At 32.5% G+C, this 20,382-nt stretch overlaps 1 protein-coding gene across 3 annotated transcripts in view; it reads left to right on the forward strand.

Moving 5' to 3' along the window:
• Positions 1 to 20,153, forward strand: part of LOC106869127 (uncharacterized) — a 31,670-nt gene extending 11,517 nt beyond the window's left edge. For 2 of the 3 annotated variants that reach the window (XM_089352566.1, XM_089352567.1), the window contains exons 2-14: positions 2,810 to 3,004; positions 8,776 to 8,835; positions 8,922 to 9,066; positions 10,154 to 10,260; positions 11,825 to 11,954; positions 14,045 to 14,166; positions 14,751 to 14,837; positions 16,284 to 16,354; positions 16,758 to 16,834; positions 16,960 to 17,037; positions 17,325 to 17,458; positions 19,319 to 19,367; positions 19,862 to 20,153. In XM_089352566.1, the coding sequence (XP_089208692.1) occupies positions 2,821 to 3,004; positions 8,776 to 8,835; positions 8,922 to 9,066; positions 10,154 to 10,260; positions 11,825 to 11,954; positions 14,045 to 14,166; positions 14,751 to 14,837; positions 16,284 to 16,354; positions 16,758 to 16,834; positions 16,960 to 17,037; positions 17,325 to 17,458; positions 19,319 to 19,356 (1,233 nt within the window). In that variant the 5' untranslated portion in view covers positions 2,810 to 2,820 and the 3' untranslated portion in view covers positions 19,357 to 19,367; positions 19,862 to 20,153. Of the gene's footprint in view, positions 1 to 124; positions 228 to 2,809; positions 3,005 to 8,775; positions 8,836 to 8,921; positions 9,067 to 10,153; positions 10,261 to 11,824; positions 11,955 to 14,044; positions 14,167 to 14,750; positions 14,838 to 16,283; positions 16,355 to 16,757; positions 16,835 to 16,959; positions 17,038 to 17,324; positions 17,459 to 19,318; positions 19,368 to 19,861 lie in introns of those variants that run through there. The other variant, XM_014914690.3, reaches the window with a different exon arrangement.
• Positions 20,154 to 20,382: the final 229 nt, after the last annotated feature.

The following is a 20,382-nucleotide window of genomic DNA, read 5'->3' on the forward strand; positions in this document are numbered from 1 at the left end:
GCCGGCGATTGGATAAGTGTAGATTCTGCGCACATCGTCCGTCTCTCTAGGCCGGTCATCCTCTCTTACCTCCACTCATACTCTCGCAGCCCACTTATATAATCTTTCTACTTACTCCTTCTTCACTTGCACACTCTCTCTCTCTCTAGTCACGTTTCATTTCCAAGGGCAATCTTATATATTTATTCCTTTTTCCATTTTAAAGTATTACTGACAGGTTATTACAGGTTAGCATTAATATTCTTTTTTTCTTTCCTTTTTTTCATGTAGTATCAATATATTTTTTGAGATTTTATTTCATGTTATTTTACTATATAATATATTTTAATTCTAAAAAGAAACCTTCGTCTACTTAAGTGTTGGGTTTTTAAAAAAATTTTCCCTCCCCAAAAATTATCGCTTATCATAGAAAAGATATTTTTCTGCTTGTATTCTCTTATAACATTTTTTAAACAGGAATTTACGAAGAAATCTTTTTTTCTATCAAAAGACTTTGCCTATTTTTTAAAGAAAATAGACCATATAAAATGTATTTCAAGTTAAAGATGAATATATATTTCTTTTGTTTCAGTTAGTAAAACGATTTTGAGGATTTGCATTAATATTAACATAGAAAGTAAGACTTTTAGTAAAAGTGAAAATATTGGCTTAAATATAAATTTGTATCCATGTTGTGTCCTTGCGACACACGAACAGCTCAATTTTTCTTCTTTATTTAATAAATTCGTCCCACAACTCTATAAATTTTCATGAATTGTATAATTTTTTTTAGTAAATTTGGTATTTTCATTTAATCACATAGTTTTGACTTGGAATAATTTACACACACACACACACACACCACCGGTGTCTTCCTCATGTGGAATGACTGCTAGGCTGGCCATTTTGAATTTAGGGTGTGTTTGCGGTAGTGATACACGCACTCTGTAACACTGCTTTCAGACCGTGTTTTTCTAATTAATTTTCTTATAATTTACTTTATTTTGACTGCATATATCAAAATCTCGGGTTTACGACTTACAGGTTTACCAAATGTATAACACCTTTGAACCAAACCCCGACATATAAATTCCTAGAAAAAGTATCACATGTATGTTATAAAACATTCATTGAGCCTTTCTAAGCTCAGTAGGGGACATGTAACGAACCTGTCATGAATTATAGAATTATTTTGTTCATACAGGACACAAAATTCAGAAAAAATGTAATGAAATCCGCCGATATATATATATATATATATATATAATATTGGGGATAAAATCCAAAATTACAGGTAAAAACTCAATTAAAATCAATTTAATAAAATTAAATTAAGCTTCACAGTATAAAAAATATATATGTACATACACACACTCGTACAGTAGGAAAAATATGTTATGTGAAGGAAAAAAAAAGGATTAGTGTATTAAAAGTTTATATTGACTAATTTCCCTTTCCCATCCTTGTGGGTTATCAAATTCCTTGCATTTGATTTAATACCTTGTTTTTACTTTTCCTCACTTTTCAAAACTATGTATTATATAATTCGAAAAAAGAGTTACACTACCATCTTTTGCTCTACATTAGTTGAACAGGCTACAAAATATAGATGGCCTGGTTTAAAAACTAGAAAAGGCACACGAGGGTCAGTTTTCCCCACTTCATATATATATAGGTAGATAGATAATTTTTTTCCCTAATACTATATATTTATATATATTTTATACTGTGAAATTTAATTTTTAATAAATTGATTTTAATTCAGTTTTTACCCGTAATTTTGGATTTTATCCCTAATATATATATATATATATATATATATATATATAAATAAATAAATAAACGCACATTCATACAGTTCTATATCCTTAGATTGAAAGGTTTTTTTATTTTATATATTGATTATCTTATTACTCTAGTTTCAAGAGTTAATCACTTTAGACTAGCTTCGTAGTTTCTTTTCTTCCTACTTAGAAAGTATAGTATACGGAAGTGAATGCTTATTTGAAAAGGACGTTTAAAAATCCGATTTCTTAAATATTTAAATTCATTCTCCAACTTATTGATTGCGTTTGGTGAAAAAACTAGCGTGGAAAAAATAACAATTTCTTTTTCAACTGTATATTTTAAACCATCTGTGTTGGTCGTTTTCGTTGGTTTTAACCGTTTTCATGTAAAACCACGCCGTCCTTGTGTACCGCCATTTTATATTCATAGTTCATTATTTTCTCTATGCTTCTCTCAATAGAAATTGAGCATTTCAGTTTAATTTTATTTAGCAAAAGTTACTGAATAAGAATACTGTTTCTTTTTGTCTCCATTTTTTTTAAATATTCGTTTAATGCCAATACGATTTGGTTAAAACCATGACATTTTCGAGAGCCACTCGTACATTTATCCCCCTCCCCCATCCAAATTTTTTGTCTGATAACTGAACCTTCTTTCTATTGTATATAAAATCTTTTTATGAAATGTAATTGTATTTTTAATACAAAAAAAAAGTATTAATATAGGTCTTAATATGAAGTCGGCCATGTTTTGAGTAGATGAATTTTTTTTCTATCTCAGCCTGAGTGTAATTTAATTTTAATGTCTGTGCTTTATCTAAGTTATCACGTTTCTCATTACATACATTAACTCATAAGTACATCTGACATATTTTAAACTATTTTCTGGAGGTTTCTGTTGTCAGATGAATTTGATATATTTCTTTTACGTTCTCATGTGTGCACACTCACGCGTGTCTTTTCACGTGGCCAGTCTCAAAATTAGCTGTTTCTATGTGCCACTGCCTGAATATATAAAGCGATATGGTAAATTTTAATTTTAGGCTGTCCGATAATGTCTTGTGAAGAAACCACTGACGATATGTATGTGGGTGACTGTGGGGAAGATACAGCGAACCAGTCTGAGGCGTATTCCGGTGAGATGCCTCAAGATGATGCAGAGACAGCAGGAAATGAAGAACAAAACGACATTGCCCAGTCCAATGAAGAGACGCCGATGGAAGAAAGTACTGAAGCCGGTGAGTTTTTAGTGATGCATATTAGCCGTACTGGTAAGATTTGTTCCATTTTTTGTTCTTTATGCTTGCATTGTGTCCGGATTAGTGGACAGTTCACGGAATCTTTCTTTTATTTATGGCTTTGTAGCTCGAGTTCTTTTAAATTAGCAAAATATTCGAACATTAGAAAAAGGTGAAACTTAATCATTTAACATCCGTTTACCATGCTGGATGGATGGATGGATGCCCTTTCTAACGCCAACTACTCTATAGTATGTATTGGCTGCTTTTTACGTGGCACCAGCTCTGGTGAGATCGAGTTACTAACGTAAGAACCCCTCCAATTGAGAGGGGAGTAGTATCGTGGGAGGTGACTTTGCGATGCGTGACCAAGTTTGAGGGACAACGATAAGTTTCATGCATTAAAGTTTACCTCAGAAGAAGTAGGGGGAGAAATGTGATGGTGGGTGTATACTCAAGTTACATTGAGTAAAATATGTAATTGCTGATATGATAGCAGTACGGGTGGGTTGAAGTAAAATTAAGAGTTGTAATTGTTAATTGTTGTCTACCTTTCAGTGAATCCTACATGAATAGCTGATCAATTACCATGTGTAACCCTGCATGTATAGAATTAAAGCACTGAGCATTTAGTTATGTGGATCATTATGGCAATGTGGGTATATGGGGATTATTAATTGGTTATAATTTTAAATGCACAATAGATGTTAAATGATGAAATCAGCTAAATAATAAACTGTAAATAGTATTGAAAGCAGGCTTACATTTTGTTCTGTATTTGGTTAGGGTATAATTGGATTGAAATAAAGTGCAGAGTGGAGAAATTAATGCCACACCTCATTACTTTGGGTGCATACTAAATGTTCAGGAGTGCCTTGATTAATGTAGGATATGGGATAGACTTAATTGTCATGAATTATTGTTGTTTGACAGAGCATAGGCTTGTCCTGCATAAAATGTTCTAAAAATGTTCACTGAGGATGAAAAATAACAAGACAGATATTGTATTGTGATAATTGGTATACTGTTTTAGTGCCCATCGGAATGTGACTGTCCAGTATGCTGAGTGTGATAGCTGGACATTAGTTTTCTTTGTTTCACTGCTGGTTTGAGTTGCATCCTGTTCCATGTGTAAAATTGTAATAGACAGTATCATCTGTCAACTATAGGAATAGGAAATTGTGGGTGATGACTGGAGATTGGTTAGGGTTTGAAGAGTGGTTATAGTGAGTGGGTCAATATGGGTGAGGGTTGATACTTGTATAAGTTGATAGGACGGTAGATGACTACAGAATGGAACAAAGAGCACTCAAATAGTAATTGTAATACAGTAGACAAGGATGAGAGGAAGAGGTTTTTTTTTTTTTTTTTTTTTTGGTCAGTTGCAAAAGTGTGAGGGGAGAGGCAAGTGTAAGTGCATAGGAAGAGTGAGAAATGTATGAAGGAGGGAGGGGCACAGGAGAGATGAATGTAAAAAGTAGCGTTAATGAAAGATGGATATCAAGTGGTTCCAGGCAGTGAGAAGGATCAGTGGTATTAGGGAAGCATGTAGTTCTAATCACATTTAATTACAGCAACAGATGACTGCAGTTAAGCAGGTGGAGGGTGTCAGCAACAGAAAAAGGATAGGTGGTGCAGGTAAGATAGCTCGAAATTGAAGGAACCCAGCTGTGCATATACTGAAGAGTCATTTCCCTGAAGACACAAATATCTTTTCTTTCCTATTTACTGAAACCTTTGCCTGCTAAGTTTGTCTTAAGGTTTCTTGATTCTAGGTCTAGCTTCCTTGCCTGGAATTTCCTGATTCCACTATAGATTGTTTATGAGAACTAGGAGTTCCCATAGACAGCCTCAAACTCCTGTTATGGTCTAGGACTATGATGAATAGGGGAGGACTGAGCTTTAAACTATTTCCATGCTAAATATATCACTGAAATCGACTTTCACTTATTGTATTTTTGTATGTAACTTATAGAGCTACAAGTGGAAATGGTAAAGCTCTTGCTTTGTAAAGTAAATCATTCCAAACAGATGGTTCTTTGTCATGGGGAAAATAGTCAAAATTTGGGATTAACTCCTTTGATACCAATACACACCAACCTCTGGTTCCATGTTACACATTTTAATGTTATTTAAAAACGATTTTCTGGAAGAATATTCTGTTCCAAATATATTGAAAAAATTCTTGATTTTCCAAATTAAAACTAGTGTATTTCGATTAAATGTAGTTTCAAAAGTTAAAGGTCACAAAAAGTCCATTAACAAAAAAAAATCCAGATGGGTAGAACATAATTTTTGTTTTATCATTGGACTGGCCATGCTGGGCTATTTCTTTAGGTTTATTGCTCAAATTGACCCTAATACTTAGAAATCTGGAACTTATTCTGTCTCTTATCACTGAACTAAGGATTACATCAATAAACCAACACTAGTTAACAAGCTGTGAGGGAGACACGTCTGTACATGAATATCTGCTGGCTTCTGAAGTTTCCATCTATTAAAAATTCACTCAAAAGGCATTGGTTTTTCTGGAGTATAGAAGACACTTGCCCAAAAGTTCACAAAGTGTGACTTGAATCTGAAAATATGTTGCAAAGCAAGCGTCTGAATTATGCACCTCAATATTTTTAAGTAATATAACTCCTGATAGGAATCTCTCTTCATAATGAGCATAGCTGTTGCTGTCCTTAAAATGAATAATTTGGTGAAGTATTTACTGTACAACTTCGTATTGAGGTTACATTTTCAGTAACTGAATATAAATGAAATTTCAGTTGTGCTTGTCATTGATGTTACTCCAGTTTTATTTTTCTCTTAAATTGTTACAAATTTTTATGGAAATCATTCAACACCTGTAACTATCAAGAACTAAAGGTAGTAGTTCATATATAGAATCTATTAAATTATAAAGAAACTATTGAGAACTTTTGCTGCAAAGCATCTTTTTCTTTGGTTTTGACAATTTCATGAAATGCATTAATCAAGACAAAATTATGATGATACATTGGTAATAACATTGCAAAAGTTGCTACAAGGAAATATACATCAGAAAAATACATTGTTGAAAAGCAGTAAATTGAAATAAAGATATTGTACATGCATTCAAATGAATTCCTAATTTTTGTTTAATTTTCACATGCTGAGCAAAAACAAAGAAGTGCTCAAATTTTAATATTGTTTAGTAAGTCCTGAGTAAGACTGAAAAGTGGGGAAAAGAGAATAGATGAAGCAACTAAGAAAAATTTTGAAACCCTGTCATTTTTGTTGGAATATTTAGATTTTCCAGCAATTCTAAAATGTTTTCCAAGCTCTGGCTATCTTGGTGATCAGATTGTGATTTTTTTTTCTTTCTTGGAAATGGGTTAGGGTCATGAAGAGCAGAGCCCTCAAAATTAGTGGTTTATCAGGAGCTGTTTTCCTGTAGACTTTGTCCAAATGCTTGCATCAGCAGAAAAATTACAAGAATTGGTACAATCCATCCAGTTAATTATCTGCACTTTCTTGGCCTATCCAATTTCACTTGCAGACTTGGGCCAAGGCACTGCTCAGTGGGATTGCATCTTGATCTACATGCTGTTTCTTAACCTCATAACTATGCTTGTGCTGACAAGGGTATGCATACATTCACTGCTATTCTTGCCACCTTAACCAATCTTATAGGTAGTTGTTGGGAATAGTTGTAATCATTTTCTCATCTTATTTTACCGTCATGGTAGCTGAGATACTATATTTTGCCAGATTCATAATCAACAAACTAACTTTCAACACAGTTGGTGCAAAAATTAAAATCCTAAATGTAATTTGAGCTAATGATGGAGCTGCTGCGGTTGCTGAATTTTTTAGAAATAGGCAGATCTCTTGAGTCATCTTTAAAAAGAAAGCACATAGGAAAATGACCTAGAGTATATCATAGTGGAGTGAGATGGCTGGAATGCTTTGGGAAAGAGATCTGCTTGATCAAGGCCAACTGGGGGCTCAATTTGGTATAATTTATTGATTGTTTGCTAAAGTTTTGGGCAATGTCTTGTGTGTGCTAGGATTTTGAGGCTTCTCCAATTATCTTTACTGGATGCAGACATTTTTGGTAAACATTGCAACGGTTTCGGGTTTGACCATATGTGAGTGAAACTTGCCAGAAACATGTTGGTGGAACCATCTAGTTCTTGCATGGTAGACTTATTTGTTGTCTAATGTTACATTACCAACTTGCTCTTGAGTACTGTTAGCCAGAGTTCACTGTTGCAATCATTTGGGATAGGTCACTTATGAGAATAACTTTATTCCTGGTTAGGTTATTAACCCTTTTATTACTATATTTTATTTAAATACACTCTTTGTGTCAGTTAATTTTTGAAACTAATGAAGAATTTGGTGAATACTTTGTCATTAAACTGGTGCTTAGAACATAAATTATAACATTTTAAGAGGTTTTAAGTGAATCTAAAACAGTAAATTCATATAGAACCAAGAACTGATTTGGGTAGGTTCATATTTTTCTACATGGAATAGTTTTTGAGCTTTAGTTTTTTTCCCACAATTTATCCTTAACATTATAAACACACACACATTTGCTGAGTAGCTTGTCATTGCTGGACGATTTTCACAATAGAATGCCTTTATTTCATTTTTTCTTTATTCCATGTCAGATCATGTCTTTTGCAACGGATAGGCCTGGGGCAATTTGTATGATGTCTCTGTTTTTTGTTCTTTAATATGTGTAACTGATATACATAATCTCACTTCTGTATATTTTTCATATAGGTAGTTATAAGTTCTATAATTTTACCCACTATTTGGTATTGTGCTAGAGACATCTTAGCAGTCTATTGCCTTAGGTTTATAATTGCATGCAGTTGGTATACCTGAATTTGTATATTTACTAAATCTCACCAAATTGATTGTAAAGCCAGCTGCTACATGCTTCCTAATGATGTAGGGTTTTTTTGTGACCCTTTCTGTTAATCTTTAGAGGTTTTACTTGCAGGCCTTTTGAATACTTAAGTGTCTTAATCTGCATCAGTCAAACGGATCTCAGTCAGATGGAATTAACTGAGATTTTAATATTTCATTGATTATTCCATTTTTCATAAATATACTTTCAAATAGATATTTGGGAAAGTTATGTCATACGTGAGATTTCCTTTCAACTATTTTTTCATGTATCTTATTTTTACATTCTGGTTTTTAACTGATGCAGTTCATTTTGTGCTGTTGAACTTGGTTTAAAGTTATCAGGCTATTTTAGTTTTGTTTGGAATAAGCGAGTGAATAAATCATATATTACAGTTAATATTATTTTGCAGGCTTATTTTTCTGATTATTTTATTTATACCTAAATAACATTCTGTAAAGGATGTTGAGGATTGTATGGTGGAACTTTTGTAATACTTTAAAACTTCTTTTTGGTTGGTCATGGAGGGACTATCAAATGGAACCTACCCTCTAACGAAAAGGAAAAAAAAAAATTTGCAGTTTTTATTTTTTCATTGTTGAACAGAGGTTCTCAACCATGAGTGGGGTGTGTTGATAATGTAGGTAACTGAAATAATTGTACTTTCCAATAATACATAATATTAAATAGAAACCAAAATGATTGCTAACTATAGTGGAAACTTGTTTGCCTGGTTGTGTAAAATTATGAATTAGATGTGGTATTGAGAATTAGCTCATTATGTTCAAGTAGATTCAGAACCATGAGGTAGAATAGTTCTAAACCTATTAATAATAATAATAATAATAATAATTTTATATTTGAAAAATTACTCTTCCAGATAAAGCAGATGGCGATAAAGCTAAAACTGAAGAGGAGGATGAAAACACTTTGAATTTGAGTGAGTAATGTTTTTGCTTTTTTAATACTATTTATGTTTAATGGATGTAATCAACTTTTAATGTGAACTTTTCATTCCATTTTTAGGAAGACCATATCCTAATATGTTCACCATATCCCGGTTGCAGTTAGAAGATATAAAAATTGCAGTGTCTGAGCTATCACAATTTTGGGATGATACGACATGTTTGACTATCCGTTACATAAAAGAAGAATCTGGAAATCGGAAAGGGTATGTGTATATGGTATTGGTAATGTGATGAGTATTAATTAAAACCTGAGCGGAAGTATTAGCTCCATAATGACCTTGTTAGAGCCATATTTGCAAAACTAACTCCAGTTAACTAGAGCCAACTGCTCATAAAAAAAAAAACCTGCAAGCCAGGTGAATATGGTACTCACCAAGCAGTAGTATAGATAACTGGCTGTGAATACTTTTTTTCATTGCTAAAGAATATACCACTCAAGACGATCAGGATTTTAAGAGCTAGATGGCCTGAGACACTAAGCAGCTGGTGTCCAGAAAGATTATAGGTATGTTCCATGAGAATAGTTACTAAATTTTAAGCAGTGTTTGGAGACTGGAACACCAAGAAAAAAATTGTGAAAGCTGAAAAAGGCTTGAGAGCAATGTCAACATTGCAATTGTTGAAGAAACAAAAACCTGTTCTTGAAGAGGCAGGGATCAGTAATTGGAGCTTTGAGCTCATTTATCTAAGAGAATGATTGGCTGGTCATCATGTTTATTTAGGAGACTTCCATTGATAAGAGTGCTGGATGTGTGGTAAAAAAGGTTGTTGAATCCATGGGAAATTTGTCTAGCAATTCTGATGTGTCAACACTACAGGAGGATGTGCTCTGTTGCAGGTCCTACTTGAAGTTAGCACTATGTATAATGTGTAAATTGGTGGTACTGTTATTGGTAGATATAAAATATTAGCTGTTAAATGTGTGTATAAAGTGTAGGTGATACTAAAGATGATTTGAAGTATAGCTATGTTTATTCAAGAATATTATTTTGAGGACAATTTTGTCATTTTAATTTTGTGTTTTCTTATGTTGGCATGGCTTGAACAGGCATACTTTTGTGTGTGGTTCTTATACTGTTTATTCTTCCTACTCAACCATTTTACAGGAATGACTGGGTTAATTAGTTGTTTAAACTAGATAATTAGACCTGCATTTCTGAATTCAAATTATACCATCAATTTTACAGAGTTGATACAATTGGGCATTAGTCAAGTATTTGGTTGAAATAATTGATTTTTGCCCACAATATTTATGGATGATGCTTAAATAACAGATCGTTATCTTTGTAGATTTATGCGAATGAAATTCGCTTCTGAAGCTGAAGCGGAAGCTGTGTTTAATAAACTGCCCAAAGAGATAAATGGTAAACCATTTGTACGGGATCCAGCTGAAGAAGGTAATTTTTCTTTCGTTTGAAATGAAAGATGACTTTTAAACTTTGTTCTTGTGAGAAATGTCAGACCGTTGTTTTACTTTTGTAGTTACATTACATCAATACTGGGTTGATAATGTATTGCTACTTGTAATCAAACAACTAGAAATGCAGAGGTTTAGACTGTTGCTAGGATTTTTGTATTTCTGAAATGTATGTGTGTATATCTTTTCTTAGGTAAAGCTGGAAAAGATGGCGAAAGAAGAGGTAGGTGTTTGATAGTTTATAAAATCTGAGTATATTTGCTTTTGTAGCATTCAGAGGTCTGTATTTAGTTTAACTGTATGATACTTGAATGTGAACTCTATTTGTAGGGGTTTTGCTCATTTCTGTGGTTTTAGTTAAGTCAAATCTAGTGTCATTCTAGAATTAGTGTAGCTAGTAGGTTGCAAAAATGAGTATAATTACTAGAAACTAAACCTGGTATACAGAAATGAAATGGAATTACAAAGTTATGGACTAGAAATAGGAAAATTAATCTTAGAAGTAATTGCCTATTTCTGGAATGGTGTTCCTTAAAGAAGAATGGATACTTTGGGAGAGAGGGTTGTTGTTAGTGTAAATCAGTTGTGTGAAATTTAGTAGTATTGATTGTTTTTGAATTCAGATTTTATTTAGCTTTATTGTTACTAAAATAACGAGAACATAAGAGGGGAATTTGATTTTTCTCACTGTACCTAACAAACATAGTTTCTGGTTTTACTCTTAGTTTTGATGCTGGCATTTTTTTTTAATCATTTTATCGTACAGCTATTTAAAATAACTAGTCAACCTGTTTAAATGAAGCCAAATGATTTGGCTAATTATGAAGTTGATTTTATTTTTTAAAATGTCAAGATTCAAACTTTGTTTTAAAATCAATTCTTCATTGCATCCCCAGATTAATTTGAAATTTTTTTTTTTTGTAATTTTTACATTTTTCCTTATAAATATTATTTGCATTTTTTTGTGTGATCATTTTTTTGATGTTTTAAAACATTGATGGTATCTTTTAACCTAAACAAAAACTGGAAATAAAAAAAAAAATAAAAAAAACTATAGTTTAAATAAAGTAAACTTTTAAAGTTTGTTCATTACAATTAAGGATTTAGACAATTTTATTAAAATATTTTAAACTTAAATATAGAACTGGTTTTAAACTAAATCATTTCTATTTTCTTAGCTTGTGTAAAATATAAAATTGAAAGCTTTTATGCATATTTAGGTATTTAGAAATTTTTTTATTCAAGCATTTATATTTTGCATTTCATTTTAGTAAATGCATATTAAGTACTATTAAATATTTGGTCTTAGTACAGAAGAATAAGGAGTAATCTGTTTGACAGCATGGGAAACCATTTTTCCTGCTGGCTAAATGATTCCAGTTTTGTAGCTATTGATACCACTAATAACACTTGATGTCATTTGAAGAAGCTATTTTTTGTGACTTCTATGATTAAACTTGTTACAAATCTTGCCTGTTTTTGTTAATGCATCCTCATTGATCTGTTAAGACTGTCTCCCAATCGTAAGCACCTGACAATTTCAGGGAACAAGGAAGATTATTCCCTTTATGTCAACAACATTCCACAAGGAGTCACAGTCGAGGAGCTTCAGGCATTATTCCCGTCAGCCCGGAATGTGGTGATCCCACTTAATGAGGAAGATCAGAATCAGGGGTAATTTGTCAACCTTGTGCATTTACTTTTCTTCATTGGTACAGTTTTCCATTTACTGATGCCAATTATTCTGCTGTGATATTTTTGTGACTTTTGTCACTTAACTAAAGTTGTTTTCTTATTGCACATCTTTTAAGGATTTATATTTGTCAGGATCTTTTATTGATCCTTGCACCATTTTTCTGAATGGCACTATAAAAATTTCTGGAGGGAAAATCAAAAACACATACCTGCATACTCAAAAACACATCTCAAATTTTGCTTCAAGTTGAACCCTTTATTTTTTCCTGTGTATTTTTTGTATTTTAGTGCATATTTTTAATGTTTCATTGATTTGGATAAAAAACAAATTTGTATATTGAAAACTAGATTCATATTAGGGTTTTTTGTTTTTTTGGTTAAAATTTTTTGCCCCCATAGTTTCTTAAAATGTTCACATAATAATTCTACTAAAATTGTATTTGATAGGAATCTATTTAGATATCAGCTAATCTGTGGGGAGTGTTATGTGGGCCTTGTTGAATTGATGTTCAAAATGTTTTTAAACATTTCCTAAGGGACGAAGAAAAAAAAAAACTTACAAAAGTATGACAATCGTAATTAAAATTTTTTTTTGGAAGCTGAGTAAATTTTTTAACTAATTTAAATGTTGATGGGCTAATTATATTAAATTTATATATGCCATTAAATACAAATCTTGAAAGAAAATGATTTTCTAAACTACACAAACTTGGAAATTGTGTAATCAATAGATGAAATAGGGACTTCATAGTTTTATTTCAATTCTTTCTTTAATGTATTTAGCTTTGTTGCTTCCCACTGCTACCTTGTATTTTCCTGTTCAGTTCTTAGGGCATGTAACATTTAAGCAAGTTTCCCGCTTAGTAGTTATGGGTAAAGTAAAACACTTCACCTATTAATGTCATACACGTAGATATGCACAGAAATCCATTTTAACATCCTAATGGTTTTGCTTTGTACTGCCTTAGAAATTTCTCAAAGCATAGTCTTCTATACACCTATATTTTCAATAAAAATAGGTAAATATATTTTTAAAAATTCATTTAGTTTAGCTTTTTAAAAAAATACAGCATAGTTTTTCTTGGGTGAGAAATATAGATTAACTGAATCAAAGAATTTTTAACTCTCTATATTTAAAGAAAAAATAGGTCTTCTGAATTTTAGTTTGATATTGTGTTATTTCAAGCAAGCTAAAAAAACAACATGGAGGTCCCCTTTTGGTTCACTCCGAACATGTGGGCTTCTATGTAGTCATTTGACTTGCCAGAAAAAGACTATTGCTCTTTTTGAAAAAGCACCTTTTTCAGTGGATTTAGATTTTGTTTAAAATGTTAGCGGTTAATGTTTTAATTAAATAGTAGACCAAGCAGTATTACATATTCCCATTTAACCCTTTTGTACCAGTCAGCTTAATGAGTTGTTACACTAAATTGAAACAAACGCAGTGTTTTCTAACAAATATATGGTAAAAGAATTAACATACAAATGTAAAAAGTGGAGAAACAAATTTAAAGAAGGAAAGTCTAATCTTGTTAGAATCAATCTTACAATATAGGCTTTTATTTTTATCTTTTAACAACTTCATTCAGTTTAATGAATCTAGTGCCATAGATACAATTATTGCTGTTTTAAGTGGAATTGATTGTGGCAGGTTGTTTTTAATGCAAATTCATCAGCCTGGGTATTAGTGTATTTAAACTTTAAATCCCTGTTATACATTGGGTAAGACATTCTACTTATGCCCCTTCATCCTCTAGAAAAACAATTGTCATTTCTATGTAAATCTGAGTATCGGTATGAATTCTGTTCAAATCATTTTACAGTTGCAAGCCATTCAACCATGAAATGTTCTGCCATTTATTTACAGCTGCTTTAATTATACTGTTACTGTTCACGTTGCTAGACCAGTGTCTGAACTTTCTTTACAATTTTCTCCATTAACAACTAAAGAATAGTCGTCTAATTTTGTTCTATTGCTTATATTAACCAAACTTCTCCAAAGTTCCTTTTCTTTTCTTGTTTATTAATTTGGAATTTTCTTTTCCCACCCCTGTTTTTTATCTATTTAGTTATGCCATGGTGGAGTGTCGCAGTCGACAAGATGCTGAAAATATCATTGCTGAGAATAAGGATCTGCAAATTAAAGACAATACATTAACTTTTGATCTAATTTCTCATGCATCGAAAGAAGGTAAGCATTTAATTCTTGCAAGAAGATATGTTTTAGGCAGTATCTACATTGATGACAATGAACTCTAAATTTTTTGGCTCAGTCATTTGTAGTATTAAAATCCAAAATTTATACAGGTCATTCATGATTAATATACAAGTGATATCTCTAAAGAGGTGTTAGAAGTAGTAGCATATATATTAAGTGCTTTTGCTGATGTTTTCAAGAGCGGGGGGCTCTGGGAAGTAAACAGCAAATCCCCTGTAGAATTGGGGGTGTATGGAAGCCATAATTAAGTTCTTAATTTTGAAATGTGGTGGCGTGTGGATTTTAACACTGGCAGGATCAGAGATGATCTTGTGGAGGGATTAGGCATAACTAAGCAAGTTGCCAAAGATAGGAATCAATCCTTATAGAAAGATTATTTTGGCTGAGCTATAAACTAACACAAGAATGCATTGTATTGGCAAGACATTGTTCATGGTGACTCATGTGTTTGGTGGGGATTGTTCATAGATTTGAAAGCAAACTGGTGCTGAAAATGTTGAGACTTCAATAATGTGGATTTAAGACTTGGAAATTGAAAAAAAATTTTCTCTTAACAGGTGATAAGAAATCTAAATACCAGAACAATCAACAGAAAGGTCGTTATGCCAATTTTTCACACCGGCGTAAGAATCAGTCTAAAAAAGGTATGTTGTAACAATACTTACTCTTTTACTTGTTTCAGTCATTTGACTGTGGCCATGCTGGAGCACCGCCTTTAGTCGAGCAAATCGACCCCAGGACTTATTCTTTGGATGCCTAGTACTTATTCTATCGGTCTCTTTTGCTGAACCGCTAAGTTATGGGGACATAAACACACCAGCATCGGTTGTCAAGCGATGTTGGGGGGGACAGACACAGACATACAAACATATACACACATACATATATATACATATATACGACGGGCTTCTTTCAGTTTCCGTCTACCGAATCCACTCACAAGGCTTTGGTCGGCCCGAGGCTATAGTAGATGACACTTGCCCAAGGTGCCACGCAGTGGGAATGAACCCAGAACCATGTGGTTGGTAAGCAAGCTACTTACCACACAGCCACTCCTGCACCTATATTTAATATATTTTAATATTTCTTTATTGCCCACTGGGGGCTAAACATAGGAGACAAACGAGGACAGACAAAGGGATTAAGTCGATTACATCAACCCCAGTGTATAACTGGTACTTATTTAATCAACCCCGAAAGGATTAAAGGCAAATTCGACCTTGGTGGAATTTGAACTCCGAACATAACGGCTGACAAAATACCGCTGAGCATTTCGCTCAGCGTGCTAACGATTCTGCCAGCTAGCTGTCCTAATATTTTAACATTACCTTAATTTTAATAACTATGCAATTACTGCTACAGTCATTGTGGTGTTCCTCTTGATAGGATACAGAAAACTGTTTACTTAGGCACAATACATACAGTAGTAGCATTTATTCCAATATGCAAATGTCCACATTAGCTGAACCCAAAACAAATATAAAACAAAGCATTTTAGTGATCTAATTTTTTCAATAAGTACCAATTGGATACTGGGGTTTGATATCATTGGCTTACCCTATCCCCTGAAATTGCAAGCTTTGTACCAAAATTTGAAACCAATTTTATGCCTAAGACTGTCCTAGGATTTTCAGGTTAAAATCATGCTCAGTCCAAATAGAGCTTTCTCAATCATCTTTGAAAAGCACTTAGTTCCCCAGCTTACCAGCTCTGGTCAAACTGTCCAACCCATGCCAGCAAGGATAATGGACATTAAATGACAACCTTATAGATTTTGTGTAAATAATTGTAATTAGTTTCTCATGACAATGGCAGTTGTAATGCTGATTTGTTTTAAATCCAATGTAAGACCATTTAGATGGTGAGGTTGTTTCTCATTTTCAAAACTTTGTTCTATGCAAGAATTGAATGCAGTCTCTTTCTCACCAGTGTAATTGTTCTTGTTGTTTTTCCTGTAGTAATCATTCAATATTAAAAATCTATTAAAACGTTGCTAAATTTCACGTTTGGGATTCAGAGACTTAATTTATTGATGTAACTAGTGCATACATAAAAATAAATGTTCTAATTTTAAAAATTTACTTTTTCAGGCAAGAGACTGCAGCAGGTGCAACAAAGGCAACAGAGATGGTCTCCTGAGCGCCGACCAGGTAGAAGAGGAGTAAGTTTCTTTATTTTTCTTTCTGAATTTACCATTTTCCACCCTTATTATAGATCCATGTCTTTTATGTATTTGGACATGTTATTTGTATACCTAATGATTTGGGTTGTATGGAAATTCACCCGTTGTCCAGATAATTTGACATTTCTATTCTTCGTATAACTTCCATTCTTTGAAATGAGTCTAAATAGATTAGAAATTATTCATATGAAGTTAGGCTGAGAAAGCGTAACAAAACCTATGAAGTTAAGAAAAATTCCTAAAATACTTCAAACATAAGCCTGCAATGTTCTTTGGCTTTGACAATTATTTTTATAATTATAATTCCAAATTGTTGAATGCATTTAGTTGAGATATAAGATTATTTGGTTCATTTTATGACTTTTCTTTGTGATGATTTTAGCCTGGACAATTTATACAAGGTGGACGTATGGATCGAGGTAACCGAAGACATTTGATCGATGGTGGTAACAACAACTGGTTAGTATGGTTATAATTTGGATAATTTTGTGAAGTTTGAACTGTTATATTGATTCTGTTGCCAAAAAAATAAAAAATGAAAGTTTTTCTAAGTATATGTATAAATTTATTTCTTTTACTATTAGGACCCAAGGAAGCCAAAATGTAACTGCAGCACTTTCTCAGACCAGTGAATTATTGAAGGGTCTGACTAGCCTTTTAGGGTGAGTATTACAAAAGGTCTTCTTCTTTTTGAACAGATAGTTCTGTAAATTAGTGCTTAATTAAAATACAGGAAGTATTTCCTTATGGGAAAGCATTTTGTAATGAAACAAAATTTAACTTTGCAGCATCAGAATGTACAAAATAGTTATCTTTATCAAAATTGAAATTTGTAGGCTAATTAGTTTATAAACAAGTCTTAATTTCACTCCTAATTATTTATAATAATGTATATTTGTATATGTTAACGTTATTCAGTGGTAATTTTCTGATTACAATTTTATTCCAGTCAACAATTACTGAATCCAAACCAAATGGGTGGTCAGTATGGTAACCAGTCATGGGGTCATGGACTTGATCAGAGCAATAGCTATGGCTATCAGTCTGGTAACAGAGGCTATGGAAATGACAGCATGAACTATGGTAATTATTGATTCCAAGTGGATTTCTATTTCAATGATTGTACTGAAATATATTTTCTCAGATAATGAATTGAGTGAAGAGGGAGTGTCTCTGTAAATTTTGGGTTGTTGCTTTTGTTGGGTTCACTTAATGCTCAGGTAATGATTTTCAAAGCAATATACTTTTGATAATTTAGTTGATTAAAGATATTGTATTAAGCAGGGCATCTAGCAAAATTGTAAAATATAGAAACTACATTTTTCATTGTTTCAGATTATCATAAAATTTTGTTGGGCATTTTTCTAAAGATTAAATTATAAAAATGTCACTTGCTGTTTGTTTTTGAAAATGTTGTATTGCGATTTGAATTGTCTTCCTGAAATGCTGAATTTTATGTAATGTTTTGTGATATTAAAGAAAGCAGCTTTAAGTTAAATTGTACGAGAGTAGATGGATGCTTCATTATAAATTTTGTAAATATTGTGCCAGTTTATTTTTTGACTGAAATGTAATGTCCTTGTTATGGAAACCGTCTTTTGAAGATTGATTTGATTTCCTAAACTTGAGTCTTACAAATAAATACTAGGGTGATTAGCAGGGAATGTTTGGGTTTGACATTGAGCCAGTTTGGGTGACATGGTAAAAGCTCACTTTAATTAGTGTGTGTGTTTATCTCCATCCACATTAAAATCAAGACTAAGTGAAATTTGAATGACTTTATTGCCTGATGTATATATATCTATACTATATATAAAACAGATGTGTGTGTAATCGCTTTTCACGTGAAATCAACTTCACCAAGTGCTTCCATACTTGTGATGCGTGAATAATTTGACCTCGGATAAATCTTAGGCCCTTCATTTGATTTTTTTAATTAAAAATAAATAATATTGCTTTATATTTAAGATTCACTTCTTTAAAAAGGTTCCTCAATGTTAACTTCCGGTATTGACTTAACAACGGCAAAAAGCTTCCATCTCTATTTTGTGTGTGAGTCTGTATGAGAGAGAGAGAGTAAATACTACATACACACCGCTCTCTCACTCTCTCACACACATACACACGCACCCCTTCACTCACTCACACTCTGTCTCTTACAAACACACACATACATAAATGTATACAAACATATTTACAAAGACGTGTGTATGCGCACGCGTGCGTGTTTGTAAGACAGTGTGAGTGAGTCAAGGGCTGTGTTGTCATATGCATACATCCAAAGATGTATGTATATTTATGCATGTACGTATACATGACAACAAACTTCTCTCACTCACACTCTGTCTCTTACAAACACACACATACATAAATGTATACAAACATATTTACAAAGACACGTGTGTATGCGCGCACGTGTGCGTGGGGGATTCCACAATCGCCATTTATTTCAATTACTCTTGTGAGGATATTCACGTAAATCATTTTTTTCATTTAATCCCCATTTTCATTTTCGTAAAAGTTTCCAAGTACCAATGAGGCTTTTTGGCACATCTTCAATTTTCCCCATTCATGACAGGCGCCCAGCCATCATTCATCTGAGAGTCCATCTACAGAATGTCCTCTCAAATTTCTATACAGCATATTTTGCCTTTTTTTCTTCAAGTATATAAGCAACAATTTCATTCCCAAGCAACGCCGGGTGCCTCTGCTAGTATATATGTATATATATATATATAAAATTTATTTCTCCAAATATGTCAATATATATATTCACCACTTCCCATATTTACCTCTATGCTCTTTGTACTAAATCTACTTAAATGAAAATCAATTTTAGAATTGTCAACTAGTTTACTAATTGTCTTGTTCTTCCTCAAACATTCTTGGCTCTTTTTCTTACTGAGTATTTAACCCTTTCTATCTCAACTACTTTCATAACAGATAACAAACGGAGGAGACAGAACAGAACCAGCTGGTAAAAATACACTTGGTGAGTTGAACAGTTTTTTAACTTGAAGTGTAGGATATGAATATCAGATATGAATAAATCAAGGTTTACAACTAAATGTATATAATATACATGTCGCTGCTAAATTTACGCTGCACTAACATGCAAATTTTAAAGTATAGTTACCTGTTAAATTACTTCCTCTCTTGAACTGCTTATTCATGTCTAATTCAAAAGTATAATATAAATATTGTTTAGATCCTTATTTTCTTGTAACTGGGTTTATATTTTGTAAATATTGACATGTAACCATTTTATAACTGCTGTAATGTTACATTAGCATTTATGTGATCTATTATGTTTTTAACTTTGAATATTGTAAAGTGAGTAATCTTTAGTTTTCATATATTTAACATAGTTTTAAGCATACAATTTTAATTACGAAAGTGTTTTATGTTCAGTAATGAAACCAGGATATATAGTCTTGTGGTTTCTATATCCTAATATTTTTTTACCTTCTATAACTTTATTTTCAGGCAGCAGTGATTATGGTGGTTGGGGTGGATCTTACAGGGGAGGCTACAATTAATGTTACTCCTATTTTAGATGAATGAAGCACACGGCCATCTATACATTTCATCCATTGATCATTGTCCTTCAGCAGCTGTTTGTATACAGCAAGCTTCTCACACTATTTTTTTGACTAGTGACTTTCATTGAAAGTTTCTGATAAAACTTATTCGATATTTTACTGTAAGTAAACCTTTAGTGGCTACTTGCCCATCCCTCCCTTATAACTGTCTTCAAATAAATCAACATACAATATTCCACCAGTCTTTTTCTTTTTTAAATTTTTTAACTGGAAATTGATTTACTAGAGCACTTTGAAAAATTGCTTTTAGTTGCAAGTTTTATTCAAAAATGACAAAAGTTGAATCTTTTTAAAGTTAATATTACTATTTGGTGTAGATTTTAAAAGAAACTTAAGAAGGTTGTTGAAATAATAGAATTGGTTTGAATTTCACAAATCCACTTGCATTGTGAAGTGTTTGGGACT

The sequence above is a fragment of the Octopus bimaculoides genome, chromosome 5 (assembly GCF_046866305.1).
Source record: "Octopus bimaculoides isolate indiv1 chromosome 5, ASM4686630v1, whole genome shotgun sequence".
Classification (NCBI taxonomy): Eukaryota; Metazoa; Mollusca; class Cephalopoda; order Octopoda; family Octopodidae; genus Octopus; species Octopus bimaculoides.